Genomic DNA, 15,413 nt, shown 5'->3' on the forward strand with positions numbered 1-15,413 from the left:
CTGAGTTGGGCATGCAGAAACCAGCCCCATTTACAGAAGGCTTTTCTTTTTGGGAGGCTGGCTTTGTGAAGCCTTCGTGGGTTCTAGCAGTGAGTACCATGTCATGCTGTGCTCCCGTATGGGGCTCTGGCCAGCACCCTGTATGCCAGCAAAGGAAGGCAGCCAAGGCCCTCCGGTGCTCCGGGGCAACAATAGATGTTAAAGCTTTCAAGGGAGGGAGGGAAAAATCTTGCAGTGATACCGCACTGGTTTGGTTAAATGGGGAGCCACTTGGCAACTAAATTTGATAATGCTTTTGTCCATGGGTCAGAGGTTAAATATGTTCACACTAATCCCCTTCATCTAGAATTAAAGGACAAGAAAGATTTCTCCATAGCTTAGTGAGAGGGCTTTTCTCATCATGCTTTAAATAGTATTTGCACAGGAAAATTAAAGGCAGACCATTGGCCCCGATGCCATCGTGGCTGCACGGCTCCGCCACGCTCCCACCTCCTCGCTGCTTTTGGTGACTCCACCAGCTTGCACGATGCCTGGCCTCACATTTCCCCATGTGTGCACCAAGGAGCACAGGGAACTCTTGCTGCCATTTGCTGTCAAAGTGGCAAAGGCAGCCGTGGTTTGGGAGGCAGGGAGATTCCCGGCTGCAGGAATGCGCGCCAGGACTCAGATTTCAAGTGCTGTCACAGGACATTACTGTCAGACAAAGGGGCTCTGTGCTGCGGCCCTAGGACCCACTGCCCCCAGACCCTCTGTGAGCTGAGGCCGGCACCTGAGCGTCCAGAATCCACTCTTGCACCAAGAGAAAATGTGCGAAGCATCGACTGTCCACTGCACATGGCATCGCCAGCACATCCTCCCCCGCCGGGGCTGCACAGGGATAATTACCTCTAAGCATACTTAATGCTACAGTGCGTTATCTCTAGCTATGGAGAAAAGCACGATCCAGAGGAATTTCCCCCCAAAGTCTCATTGGGTTGCTCTCAGAAAACCCTCCTGAGTCCTGTGAAACAGTAACAGAAAGTCACAGGCAGCCCAGGAAGATGTCAGGCTGGTTTTGGTAAGGAGGCGTGCCAGCTGCTTGTGCTGGCTGCTTGTGCCATTGCTTTGATCCAACTGTGGAAGAGGATGCAGCAAGACAAGCCACAAACAGTATCTCCCAAATCTGCTGCTGGAGCAGGGACATTGCAGATGGCTGTTGGTGGCCAGTGGCGCCACTGGGACAAGTCCCAGCCACTGGCAGAGTCATGCCAGCATCCCAGTGAAGCCCTGGCCTGACCATTAATCATGGTGCCACACTGAGTGTGAGGCAAACAGAATTTGTTTTTCAGTGTGATTTATAGCTCACATCACCAAACTCACATGTTATGTTCCACTTGCTCAAAATCTGTCATTTCCACACTGGAAGTAGCAGTGTGCCATACATCTGCAGCATCACTGCAAGGTTTTGGGCTGGAACCATTTTGAGACAGAGAAAGCAAAGCAAATGTGGGGAGATAAGACAAATATGTAATAAATTTGACTCGATGTACATTTGCCAAGAACAGGGGTGGTGCGTGCCCGTGTGACAGTGCAGCTCCGGCGCAATGCCCCCTCCACCTCCTCCGGGCTCCCACGCATTCCTTGGCAAACCCAAGACAGTTATGGGGTTGCTGGGATGCTCTTCTATGGAAAAACACCGAGAGCACTGGCATAAAACGCAAAAATAATTTTAAAATTTTTAAAAATCCCCGTGCGGTCGTTGAGCAACGCTTGCCATGGGAGACAGCGCGGGGGCATCCTGCCACCTCTGCTCCCGGGTTCCTGCTCTCACGAGCCAGATCTTTCTCCCTTTGTACCTCCGCTTATACTGCACGACTGTTTTGAATCTCTAAAATAATGTGACAAGTTAATGATGGCACAATTATCTAAATGTTTAACAGACATGTTATCTAAGTGAATCGGATTGAGATTCCATCCCGCTGACAATAAACATCAATGGGAGAGCAGAAAGTGATAGGCAAATTATCGCCAACCCTGCAATTTCAATGCTATTAAATTTGGAGGAATAACAGCCCTGAGGCCTGTAAACTCTGAATAAAATAGACCCTTGTGTTTGGCCAACTATTAAATCAAAACGCTACCAACATCCCAGCAAAAGAAAAAAACAGGGGGGAAGAAAAGGGGGGGAGATATAGAGCTTTTCAATTTTCAGTTACATGTTGGTTTTATTAATTCTTTTCTGCTACCGGTGTCTCAGGACAGAGGATCTGAGGGATATGAGGATGAGAGTATGGGATGTAGAAATGCACCCAGGGGATGTGGGCAGGGGAGAGTGAAGAGTCCTGCTCCATCCTTAGTGGCGTGGCCGGGGGCACGCCAACCCCACAAATCAAGAATCCAACTACTTGCTGAAGCAAACATGCTCTATAGTGGGTGTCGCTCATGCCCACGTGAAACTGGGTCAGGAGTAAATCTGTGCTGTCCTGCTGACTGACACCGGCTGCCGTGCGCTAACTGCCTTGGCACACGGGAGGAAACTCGAGACGAGTCACCTCTGATATTTATAAACGCCGGCACGAGCCCAAAGCCCGTTAGCACCAGCGCCGCTTGTGTGCACATCCCGACTCCCAGCGGTGCTGCCTGGGGCTACTCAGGCTGCCATCCCAAGGCATTCTGTTTTTTCCTCTACATTTGAGGAGAAGGGTAAGGAATTTTCCATGCTCTCTTCCCCAGCACCAAGCCTGTGCTTCTGGAAGATGAGCCAAAACAGTTGCTGCTTTTCCTATTGCAGCGGGATGGGGGCCAAGGACAGTGCACACCCGGAGAGGGCGTCTCGGCCCCGTGTCTGTGGGGCTGCACACAGCCCTGCCAGCACCGTGCTTACAAGCAGGAACTGTTTTTTAAATTTATTCTTGTTTTTTGCCTTGCCTCAGGAAGTGGGGTGTTAGTTTTCTGCTGTGGAGAGGAGCAGTGCTTGATGCAGCACATGTACAACAGCCTGGCTTTGTGTTACCATCATTCAAAGCAGCTGGAGGCAATAATGACAAGCTCCCCTTGGGTCACTGTGTCCCCCTGCTCTGGTTGCCCATTGCTCTTTGAGCTTTGGCACAATCCAGCCCCAAGGATTCACCAGCCAAAGCAGGTTCAATCCCTACAGGAATGTCAGGGTTGTTAGCCAAACTGATCTGCATCTGCAGGATGGTTTGGGGTGCAGGCATCATTCAGCTCCATGGCTGGGCTCCCACTTGTCAGCCCATGATGCTCAATGGGTCTGGGAAACAGCAGGAAAGGGGGAGCTAGCTGCAATTTGCTTTTTACTTGGCCACTTTGACCGCCCTGCCTGGGCTTGGGTTGCTCAGCCCTGTGCAGCCAGTCCCTCACTGTGCTGGCTGCCCCTTCACAGCCCTTCTCCTCAGCCTACGCATGGAGGGCTTCAAAACAGACCTGGAATGGCCAAACCCAGCCTCCAGCTGTAAGGGCATGGACAGGGAGGGCAAGTACTTTAAGATTTATGGAGTGGAGTTTGGCCAGCACAGCTCCATGACCGGGTGACAGCCGGTGACACAGCACTTTGCATCCGTCCTCACACCCCCAGCGTGAAGTCGGGCGGGTTCTCTGTGCCAGCCCCGAGCACAAACTCACTGCCAGTGGCATTTCTATCAGGGCTTTCAGCACTGAAAGATGAGCCTGTGCTCAGCTAAACTGCTCCCAATATAGCACAGGAGGAGCAGGCGCTCTGTCCTGCTCCAGTCTGGATTTGGAGGGTGAAGGGCTCCACCTGGGTCTGCCCAGCTGTGAATTCCCCCAGGCAAACCTTTCCCAAGCACGGCAGCTTTTGCAAGAGGCTGAAGAGATCCTTGTGTTCCTGATGGTGGCATCACTGAAGGGTTGGGAAGTGCCAGAGCAGAAACATGACAGAAACCAACTTTTGGGAGGTGTTTGGACAGGGACAAGCTTTGCTTGCAAAGGGGACAAACAACCTCACGTGTTCTGTCATTGTTTCCCATGTTAATGCTGAGCAGTGCTGTAACAGCACTGCACCAACTGGTGCCTTAGGCTGTGCTTTAGTGTAAGAGGAGCTGGGGCTGCCTGGGCAGCACAGAGGCAGGAACTGCAGAAGGTCCAGCTCTCTGTTGGGCAAAGGGTGACAAAGGCAGCCCAAATGTTAAAGCCTGCACCTAAGTGAAGGTGGAAGGGGAGGCCACGTACCGGTGTGCGTCTGCCGGTGCGTCTCCAGGGCGTCTTCCTTCGAGAACTGGGCGCCACACTGATCGCAGACCAGGGCCTTGGCACCCGCTGGGGAGAGAGAGGGACAGCAGGGTTACTCCAGGGACAAAGGACGCACACCTGAGCGTGCACCTGCACGCTGCTGCTGCCATTAACACTCCCGTGCATGGAGGGGTTTCCTGTTCAACGGCCCCTGTGCAGCCAGCTAAAGCAGTGCCTCATTCAGCCCTGTGCTCCTGTTCCTTGCACATCACAGCAAAATACAGAGCTGCTTGCCAGGAAAAGATTATTATTATTTTTTAAAATCATTACAATATCAATGCATTTCATTAGCACTGCAACTTATCCAATTGCAATTGGTTTCCTGTTCCTTCCCATCATGGCTGGTGTTGCTGGTACCCAAAGATGCACCTGATGAGGGATGTGGCTGGAATGCAACAACTGAGCAAGAAGCTCAGAGGCATCTCAGACTATTGGAAAGAGATGTGGGATTTGGGGCAATTCTTAGAAAATTACAATCAATGTGCTGCTGGTTTGGGCAAGGAAAAACCCAGGATGCCCAGCAGCAGATAAGTAACTTCTAGACGAAACCAGATTAATGACACACCATATCCAACAGCATTGTGGGACAAAGCCACGGCCCCATTTCAAGGTTTGATTCATCTGTTGTGAGGAGCTAAATGTTCCAGAGCAGGACTCAAGGTGGGGGCACTGCCTCGCAGAATGCTGTGCTGCCCATTTTCAGGGGTCCACATTGCCTCTGCCCTCTCCTTCCTACCCCACCGAGCCCTCCATCCCACAGTCAGGGTGGGGTCTGGGGAAAGGTGGGCAGAGAAGGCGACAGGGAGAGAGGTATCACAAGATGCATGGAAAAGAGAATTCCTTTGCCTTTAAATTGTCTCGGTAACGGCTGGCTCGCAGGCAGAAATATTTGGCAGCGGTGAAATTAAAAGTGATAAATTTTCTCGCCAAGAGCTGATCGATAATAGAGGTCTCATCTGTTAATCAATATGACAGTCTGCCTGTTTACTGTGCATATGTTGTTCCCCGCCGCCCTCGCTGAGATGTCAAGTTTGCATTCAAAACAACCCGAGCGCACCTGGGCCGCTGGCGGCTCCCAAGGGGCAAACACACCCGAACTTTGGGGTGCTCCGGGGCGGCTCCCTCGCACCTGCCACCGGCCAGGGGACCACGCCAGCAGGGATGCGGGGCACTGGGGTGCGGGGGTGCCCTCTCCAGGCACCGCAGGGAGAGGGGGAGTGCGGAGCGTGTCCCCGACGGTGCGGGACGGGGAGAAGCGAGGGGCCGGATCGATAGGGCAGCAGCCGGGCCGCCCTCCGCCCGCCGCTCGGCGCGGGCAGCGCGCAGCCCGCAGTTGCCAAGGCGATGGCTCTCCACGGCTCTCCATCGCCACTCGAAGCTCCGCCGGCCCCAGCGCCGCGATCCACGAGGATGTGGCGACCCGCGATCCGTGAGGATGCAACAACCGCGGCAGCAACAGGTTCTGCCCGGGCAGGGCGGCTGCTGGTGCGCGCCCCTCCGGGCTGTGCCACTCCGAGCTGTGCCCCTCTGGGCTGTGCCCCTCCGAGCTGTGCCCCTCTGGGCTGTGCCCCTCCCGGGCTGTGCCCCTCTGGGCTGTGCCCCTCTGGGCTGTGCCCTCCGGGCTGTGCCCCTCTGGGCTGTGCCCCTCCCGGGCTGTGCCCTCCGGGCCGTGCCCCTCCCGGGCTGTGCCCTCCGGGCTGTGCCCCTCCCGGGCTGTGCCCCTCCCGGGCTGTGCCCTCCGGGCTGTGCCCCTCTGGGCTGTGCCCTCCGGGCTGTGCCCCTCCGGGCTGTGCCCTCCGGGCTGTGCCCCTCCCGGTCTGTGCCACTCCGGGCTGTGCCCTGCGGGCCGTGCCCCTCTGGGCTGTGCCCCTTCGGGCTGTGCCCCTCTGGGCTGTGCCCCTTCAGGCTGTGCCCCTCTGGGCTGTGCCCCTCCCGGGCTGTGCCCCTCCGGGCTGTGCCCTGCGGGCCGTGCCCCTCCCGGCCGTGCCCCTCCGGGCACTCCGGGCTGTGCCCCTCTGGGCTGTGCCCCTCCCGGCCGTGCCCCTCCGGGCACTCCGGGCACTCCGCGCTTCGAGGGGCTCGCTGCACCCGCGGGCTGAGACGAGCACGGTCCTGCTGAACACAGGGCTTGCTTTGCCTGCCCCCGTTTCCACGCGGGATTAGCGGGAGCAGGGACGCGCCAGCGCCCTCCGCAAGCCGTGGCCACAGGGGCCGGGGGAGGCACAGCCCGGGGAGGCAAAGGCAGCCAGCATCTGGCTGGGGGGCGGGCGGACGGGGGGAGGAAAAATTCCTGGCGAGGCGAAAATAAACAGGGCGAACGCAGGGAGGAGCCGGGCGCACTGGCTTACATAAGGAAGCACAGTGTGTACCAAAACAGCGGACCCAAAAAAAGCCGGAGCTGTCAGAACAATGAGTACAGACGCGGGGCATTTACAGCAGGCGCTGCCGTACAGTTTTATTTACAGTACCTCTTATCAGCGCGGGAACAGCACGCCGCCTGCCAATTTCCAAAGGCCAGGACTGCGTGTTCTTTCCCTCAAGTAGATGTGTACTCCAGGCGGGGGGAGGTTGGTTTTTTTTTTTCCTCTTTTTTTAATTTTTTTTTTCTTTTCTCATCAGCAAAACAAAAAACTGATACGGAGCCAGAATTCCTGTAATGTACACACGCCGGCGGGGAGGGGGAGGAGGAGGAGGGCGGCGATTGAATATGTAAATAGTTCAAGGTTAATTTTACTATGTGAGTCACTGGGAAAATGTCATCCAACATCTAAGCTTATTATAACAGGGCTCAGAAAAAAAACCACCACGGCTTGCTGTTTGTTATGAAAGGGAGCAGGACACGTTGGAAAGCGGAGCTCATGGCACGGCTCTCTTCTGCCCCCCCTTTCTCCCTGCTTTAAACAGAAACCATCGGCGCAGGTTTGGGCAGGGTATATTTAGCCAGCGCCTCGTATCGCCTACAACGCACAGATATCTGCAGATGATCTTATCGATGGGCTGGGACAGGACTCCGCGTGCTGCCAAGTATCGGCCGTGTTTCGGCGCGAGCCCTGCTGCTGGCACCAGCCCCCTGCCGTACATTTATATCCGCACAAGCAAATTTACAGCCCCTGCCTAATAAAGGGCGAGGAGCTGCTGCTGCTGCTCCATCCTGCGCGGCCACTGCCGCCCCACGTGCCCCCCAAGCAAGGCTGGAGCTGCCCAGGTCTGCAGGGCCCCAAAGCCACAAGGAGGGACAGAACTCAGGTGGGACTTCATGATCTTGGAGCTCTTTTTGAGCCTCTATTATTTAATTTCCCCTCCAAGAAATGTGAGGGAGCAGGCTGCCGGGCTGCACGGTGACTCTTGGGAGTGGGGTGCCCCATGGACCAGGACATGGGCAGGGGCTGCAGCTCCCTCCCAGCCAGCCAGGCCTAGCTCGCTGGGCTGGATGACAGAGCTCATCTTGTTATCCACCATCACCCCAACAGTCCCTCCCAATGCCCATCATTTACTTTCCTGGGGAGGAGAAACTTCCGTGGGGCTATGGAACAGGCATGCTGAGCTCTAGCTCAGGAAAAGAGAAGGAATAAAGGAAAAAGAGGGACTGCTAGCACCTCTGGAGGAGGAGGAAGATAGCTAAGGGAGGAGGAAGATGGGAAATTGGTGAGGAGAGGGGTGGGGGAGGATCCAGCCTTCCCCACTGCTGGCTTGGCACAATGGCCCCATCAGTAGAATGTGACATCCCCTCCCTCAGCAGAAGCGATTAATAAAAATTTGGGATTTCATATTATTAACAGGCTGTAATTGGTGAGAAGATGGAGATGTGAGGGGGGAAATATGGATTAAAAAAAAATCGGCAAGAAAATTTATGCACTGCCGTTGCTTTACTACCTAATTAATTCAGTAATTTCAAAAACAATTTTATTTATGTTCCGTTTACCACATCAGAAGTGCAAAGAAAAAAGCACCAAACCACAGTGATGCTAAAATAATACCTCAAGGCATCTATTTTTAATCAGTGAAAAAAAAGGGAAAAAAAGAGGAGAGCCAGCCCAGCTTCTATACAATCTCTGCTGGGCAGACCACCAACTCGGGGAGCGCAGCAGCCGAGCCCTCTGCGAGTGCCTTCCTGGCTGCCGAAAACAGAGCTTGTCAAAAAAAAAAAACAAATCCATAATGGCCTGAGGCTCCTCTCCAATCTATTTTCTGCTCAGCTGGTTTTAAATGAAGTTATTATGAGTCATTAAAACACCCGCAAGCCTGTGGAAGTCAGCCAATTACAATTTTAAATTTAGCCTGTTCTCTATCCCATTCTCTTGTTTTCTTCTTTTGCCCACATCAAGCCGCTTTCGGATCTTTATTATTGCCATTATTATTATTATTATTATTATTATCATTATTGTTATTTCCCTTCTCCCCTGTTTCACCCAAGTGGAAGAGACAAGTCATGAAAATCTCTGTGCTAAAAAAATACTGTAGAGAAATCCAAGAAGGGCTTAAAAAAGACAGAGCTGCAGAGCAGGCCTGGAGAGTCAGCCTCAGCTCCTGCTTCCCAAAGTGCCACGGAAAGGTGATAACTAATATCAGAAAAAGTGAGGTGTGGGCAGCACAGAGTGGGGAGGGACCTTGAGCTGGAGTGCCAGAAACTCGTCTGAGAAGGATGCTGTGGCATGGCTGCCCTGGGGAGCCCTGGGAAAGCAGCTGGAGGGATGGAGCAGGGGCTTGGGGCCGGCTGAGGTGGTGGTCAGCAGCAACACCATCACCAACCTCGGCCAGGCAGTGCCACCAACTCCTGCGCCTCGCAGGGACTGCTGGAGCAGGGAGCATTTTCATTTTAAAAATAATAATAAAATTATTAATTATGATAACTGACTTGGGATCCCAAACTGGCAGTTTTTTACACAACCCCCTTTCCTGCTGCCCCTGCCATTCCACTCTTTCCAGCAGCATCCTCTCCACAGGGAAAAAATTACAGACCCCATCCCTGGCAGCCCCGCACGGCGAGCGAGCACGGCGCGTACTGCACAGCCCATAAAACTCCAAACAGCCTCCAGACACTCCTGCAATCGTCCTCCATCAAAACACTTTGTCTTGCATACAGAAATGCGGCGGGGCGCCGCGCGGAATACCAAATCAGCCCGTGACGGTGCGGGGAGGCGGCTCCTTGGCAACCGGGGGGGCTCCGCCACCGCCGCCGCTCGACAGGAAACAAAATCTGTCAAGCCTGTTGGGCAAATGATAAACATTAGCGGTATTAAAAACAACACAAAAGCGGCGTAAATGGCTGGCGAGCGTGCGGGGAGGGGTGGGCAGGGACGGGGGGGCTCCTGCCCCTTTTGCCTCCCGGCCCAGGTGAGGGGGGTCTCCAGCACCACCGCCTGGGGGGAAGTTTGGGAAGTTTCCCCCCCTCCAGCAGAAAGCAGGTGGGCAGTGATGGCCATGGACATCGTGAGGGATGGATGGACACGGGATGCGTTGAGTGGGCGTGAGGGGTCCCGGCACCGCGCTCTGCACCCCACCTTCAATAACATCAATAACGTCAATAATGTCAATAACAAGGGGCAGCCAAACCAAGGGAGCGGTGAGAGAGACGGTGGGTGAAAAATAAACGTATTTCATCAGGTGAGGGCGGGGAGAAGCAAGAAGCTGGCTTCAACCCAGCGGCCAGGTCCAGGAACCCGGCCAAAACAGGAGCTAAAAAGCAAACCATAATTTTCTGGTCTCAGTTCAGGCTCTTGAGGCAGAGAGGATGGGGAGGGGAGGGGTGGGGGCTAAGAGAAATGTATTTTTCATCAGCCAGTGTATAATTTATAAACAGCATTAAACAGTTTTTGTTTTCTTTCTTCCTCTCCCCCGTGTGCGCGGCTTGGCCGGCAGTCAAGCCTGCATTAATTTCTGCTGTGGGTACAGTGTGTTCTTGGATGCACATCTGCGGATGATCATAAACGCGGGAACGCTGGCAGAACATCCAGACCTGCCGGCAGGCCGCTGACATCACCCGGGACCGAGCGCGGGACGCCGGCCAGCCGGGCCGGGGGGGCGGAGGCGTCCCCGGGGAGCGCCGCGGGACCGGCCGGGGCGCGGGCACCGGAGCGCGCTCAGCCCGCAGAGCTCCGCACAGCCCGCACAGCCCGCATTGCCCCGCTCCCCGCACAGCCCCGCACAGCCCCGCTCCTCACACAGCCCCGCACAGCCCCGCTCCTCACACAGCCCCGCACAGCCCCGCACAGCCCCGCACAGCCCGCACAGCCCACCCGCCGGGGCGCGGGCACCGGAGCGCGCTCAGCCCGCAGAGCTCCGCACAGCCCGCACAGCCCCGCACAGCCCGCATTGCCCCGCTCCTCACACAGCCCCGCACAGCCCCGCACAGCCCACCCGCCGGGGCAAGGGTACCGGAGCGCGCTCAGCCCGCTCAGCCCGCACAGCCCTCCAGCCTGGGGACGGGGCGATGCTCGATGCTCGCTGGGGGTGGGTGGCCCGGGATGAGCCCCCTCTCCTTCCACTGGCAGACAGAGGCAAGGGTGGCATGTGGATGTGCCGTCCCCTTCTGTCTGAGGTGCCATCCCTACCAGTACGTTGGACCCCACTCCCCCGGTAGCCCCTGCTCCCTGGACAGCTCGTCCATCCCCCAACAGGACCTCGGGGCTTTCTTCTGCCTCTCCTGATGGTGGAGGAGTGTATTTGGGTGGGGAGGGAGGGTGTGAAGCAACAGGGCAGGGGTCTGCAGGGCTGCTGCCTGTATGTTCCCCATGCTGCCCATGAGCATCCCTGCACACTATCGGCTGTTCCCACTGTTCCCAGCCCAGAGTGGAGAAGGGCAGCACAGCCATCTCCACAGCAGCCATTTCTGCTGGTGGGGACAGACAGAAACCCCCTCTCCTCCCTGTCCTGGGGAACAAACCCAGCTCACAGCAGGTGCTGAGTAACCAGCACCCCAGGCTGAGAATGAGCATCACTGAGCATCAGCTCTGGCGAGGATGAAACTGAGGGAGCAGCAGTGCTGGGATCAGCCTCCCTGGTCAAACCAGTGGTGCTCTGAACCACAGAACCAACAAGCTGGGTCTCTCACCTCACCTTTGCTGACAATTTGCTTTTCTGGGAGAAGGGCAACTCTCCCTGTCAGCCTTGGAGATCTCTGAGAGCTCGTCTGCCAGCAGTGCGGGCAGCAGGTAGGGAAAGACTCTGCATGGTATTAAAGGCTTTACATTTACACTTTATACTGAGAGTCAACATGGGGCCAAGTATTTACCCTGCACCTGCAAGGCTGTGGCACAAGAGCACTGTGTGCTCAGCCCAGGCTGCCACAGAGCACCACAGCCCCCAGGGCTGCTCCCCAGCCAGGTCCTCAGTAGGAACCTTTACCATGGCCCATCAACACCTGGATGGGGAAGCTGCAGATGTTAACCCCCTTAAGCCCTTTGGCACTGGGGCTGGAGAAGGGTGCCAGGGGACACAAGCCATCCCACTGCAAACTCCCAGTTCAACACAGGGTCCACTGGTGTGGAGGCAAAGCTGCCTTCAGAGCTGAACACGAGCCCTGCACTGCTCCAGCATAACCTCCCCGTGTCCAGGGCTGGCGGCGGGGGGAGGCGAGGCAAGAGGTGCAAAGGTCTCCTGCTTTAATAAATAACAGCGCTGGAATTTGCAGCGGCTGTTTGCGAGCTCGAGGCAGAGCTCTCCCCACCCCCCCAGTCCTCGCCGGATTTACAAAAAAAAAAAAAAAAATTAATCCTGTGTGATGACAAGCTTGGCTCAGCGTTCACTGTACATACTGTACCCACAAAGCTGGCTGCCTGCCAGGGACAGGCTGTGAGCCAGCGCGACCATAACAAACACAAGCCGTGCGTGCCACTGGTGGGGGAGCAGCATCCTCAGCCCCGGGCCTGGGGGGGAACAGCATCTGAACTCCAGCACTCAGGGGCAACAGCATCCCAGGGACCACCCCAGCACCTGCTGCTGTCTGCAGCCACCCTGAGGAGCTGGTCCTGGCCCAAAAAACAATGGGATGGGAATGGGGTCAGGACTATTGACCAAACATCAGAAAGCAGCAACTGGCCAGACGAAGTGCCCCCCTACCCCAGGAAAAAGAGGAAGTGGGGAAAAGAAATGAAAACAGGTAAAATATAAAATCATATACAGATAAAAGTGTATAACAGCATTTAAAATGGAATACAGCTTCAGTGCCAAGCTACATGCAAGCAGATCTGTGACTACAGTACCTGCTACCCCCCAGAGATCTGTCCTTGGAGCAGGAGGACAAGGACTCCTGATGGTGTTGGGGTCCAGGGGTCCCCTGGCTGTCTCCAGGTCCCCACATCAGACCCCCAGCTCTGCCAGGACTGCACCCCAAGGGGAACATCAGCTGACATGGACTTGCAGAGCACAAGTCTTCCCTCCAGTGCAGCGCTCCAGCCCTCCCCTATCTATTTAATTAAAGGCCCTGCAGCCTGTGAACCTGCTACTTGGATTCATTAGTCAGAGAACGCCTAATTCTGCAGTTTTGCTAACGAACCTGCGGTGGGGGCCCGAGGTGGAAACAATGCTCACGCTACAAGCAGAGCTGACCATGAGTAGCTGCGTGGCATGTAGAGTTTGTTATTCCAAGCTGCTTAGTCTGGAAAATATTTCCACAATTAAGGAACTGAAAACAAACTCCAAAAAAGAAAATTTAAATAAATCAAATTACTGGGCACTGGAGAACAAGTTTGCAACGTGCTGCCCGGGGAAGGGTGCAGCCGGCGCTGCACGTGTCTGCTGTAGAGGCGACGTGTGAGCTGGGCAGCCACAGCATCCTGGGGGGACAGACAGAGCAACCCCCGTGCCCAGCCCAGCAGCCCCTCCCAACCCACCTGAGTGAGCCAGTAAGTGCATTCGCAGCCGCAAGCTGTCCAGGAACCGCTTCCCGCACAGCTCGCATCCGTACGTCTTCATCCCACTGTGCAGCTTCCTAGGGGAGAACAGAGAGGGGTGAGTCCTGGGACGGGGGGGAGTGACCCAAAACAACACCCAGAAACTGCCTGATGCTTCCTGCAGCCCCCACATTGCCCAGAGTCAGAGCTGGCTTGAGAGGGAGGGCACGGATGGGGGGATCCCACGTGGCTCCCCAGGACTGAGGAGACAACCCTCTCCCCACCAGTGTTTGTCATTGTTGCTATTGTTGAAGCCTTTTAATAAACTCGATAAATCTGAAATCTGGAGTTAAGGCAAAATCTGTGTTGGCAAACTCCTTCTCCATGCTCTGAGTGCTTTTGAAAAAGGCACTGTACTCCAAAAAAAAACCCCAACCACTTTAAGAGGTTGTTTGTGTGTATTTCCAACCAAATCCCAATTTCCATCCAAATTCGGCATGACACAAATCACAAGCAACAAACAGAGCCACCAGCTCGCAAACAGGAAACATGCCACTCACCGTTTCCTGGCAGCCCCAGGTACACAGCGAGCTACGCCCCGGCAGCGTTGCACAACGCCGAGTGTGCCTCCCACCCCACGGGGGGCTCAGCATCCCCACATCCTGCCTGGAGGGGCCTTTCTGCCCAGGGCACTGCCCACAGGCACTGATCACAGCAACGGGTGCCAGGCTCGGCCACGGTGGCCAGACTCTGCATTATTGCTGTGAAGACATCGATGCTCCACCTCTGGGTGACCAAGCTCTGGACCAAGTGGAATGATCTTTAGAGGAAGCAGCATTAAAGGAGCACTGCCCAAGCCTGAAAATACCAACCCAATCCCGTCTCCTTCCCAAGACACTGCTGCTGCCCCTGGCATCCCCCCCAGACCCATTTCCCCTCCCCTTTGGGACCAACCGTTGCTCAGCCCCCACCACCCACCGGGGAGCACCCTGAGGCTCGGTCCCCCACAACAGCCTGTGCTGCCAAGGGGGCACGGAGGGACACAATGCCCAGAACATGTGGAATGGGGGCTTGGTGCTTTATTTCCCCACCTCCACTGGTGACAGACAGACTCTGCAAAGCCACCTGGCTCTGTGCTGCATAGCCAGCTGATCAATGCCCCTGAGCCCCAAACGCATGGGCTGCTGCTCTCGGTCACCCTGAGCTGCTCAGACCTGTGGCTGTGGCAGGGAAGACTCGGGGCAGCAGCACGTGCAAAGTTTCAACATCGGATGCTGTAAACAGAGAAGTATTTGTGTGTGCTGAGGAGTAACACAGCCCATAGCTGTGTGCTGACCTCTGCTCGCAGCCACCATCTATCATCGCGCTGCAGCAGGACGAGAGTATTTCTATTGCCTTGCTGCCAAAGACAAAACAGGAGTGGTCCTGTCCAGGGCTGGATGTGGCCCCTCTCGCGGGAGGGCTCAGCCCCAGCTGTGCAGGCTTGCGAGGACCATGTGCCTGCGAGCTCCTGCTGCACTTCCCCTGAGGTGTAAGTTTTATTGGAGCAAAGCAGCTGCTGCTCTGACTCCAACAGGATCACCCCTCACTGCTGCAGAGAGCCAGAGCCCCAAACCAGCCCTGCCCCATGGGGCTCAGGGGCTTGTTCCCTGGCTGCCAGCCCCACATCCCACCCTGCAGGATACTGAACACCAGCTTGGGAAGAGTTGGACATCACCCCTGATGTCCAGCAGTGAGTGAATGCTGCAGAGCAGAGGGGGAAAGGGAAGGAGCAGGAGCTGTTTCAACTCTCAACTTTGCTGTATAATGTAATTATTAATCAGGCTTGTCCTGAATTCACTGTGTCATAGCAGAGGATTAGGAGTCATGCACGAATTCAGGCCAAGAAGGTTTACAATCCAAAGGATTTATCCGCCTTGCAAAAATAAATAAAACACCAGCCTCCTGACAGGGCTCCGCTGCCAACGAGCAGCTCAATAAGTGACAACCTTCTCATTTTGCATTTTTAATTTGGGACATGCCTGTCATACTCCCTAGCTTGGGCTGTGCTCGCTCCTGCACTTAACACCGGGCTAAAACCACTTTGTTAGGAAGACCCACGTCATGCTGTGGGTCCACACTGCCCCTTCTGAGGCCAGAACATCTTTTCCCTGAATTACAGTCTAACTGGTTAATTAGTTCAAGTAAAACATGGAGGTTTGGGGTTGTTCTCAAGAAAGAGAGAAACAGAAGGACAAGCTTCCTTCCTCTGCATCTCCCAAACCTATGGCTGGCTCAACCTCTTCTCCCATTTTCCCAGCACAGAGTGGGGAAATAAGGAAATGAGGAGACCCC

The 15,413-nt window shown here is 55.4% G+C and overlaps 1 protein-coding gene across 4 annotated transcripts in view; it reads right to left on the minus strand.

Annotated features, from left to right (window-relative positions):
• The window catches only part of ZBTB16 (zinc finger and BTB domain containing 16), a 55,306-nt gene that overhangs the window by 14,681 nt on the left and 25,212 nt on the right, over positions 1 to 15,413 (minus strand). For all 4 annotated transcript variants that reach the window (XM_063178271.1, XM_063178272.1, XM_063178270.1 and 1 more), the window contains exons 3-4: positions 13,080 to 13,177; positions 4,189 to 4,275 (exon numbers count right to left, since the gene is read on the minus strand). In XM_063178271.1, coding sequence (XP_063034341.1) covers positions 4,189 to 4,275; positions 13,080 to 13,177 — 185 coding nt within the window. The remainder of the gene's footprint in view (positions 1 to 4,188; positions 4,276 to 13,079; positions 13,178 to 15,413) is intronic.

This window comes from Melospiza melodia, chromosome 29 (genome assembly GCF_035770615.1).
Source record: "Melospiza melodia melodia isolate bMelMel2 chromosome 29, bMelMel2.pri, whole genome shotgun sequence".
In the NCBI taxonomy this organism is placed as follows: domain Eukaryota; kingdom Metazoa; phylum Chordata; class Aves; order Passeriformes; family Passerellidae; genus Melospiza; species Melospiza melodia.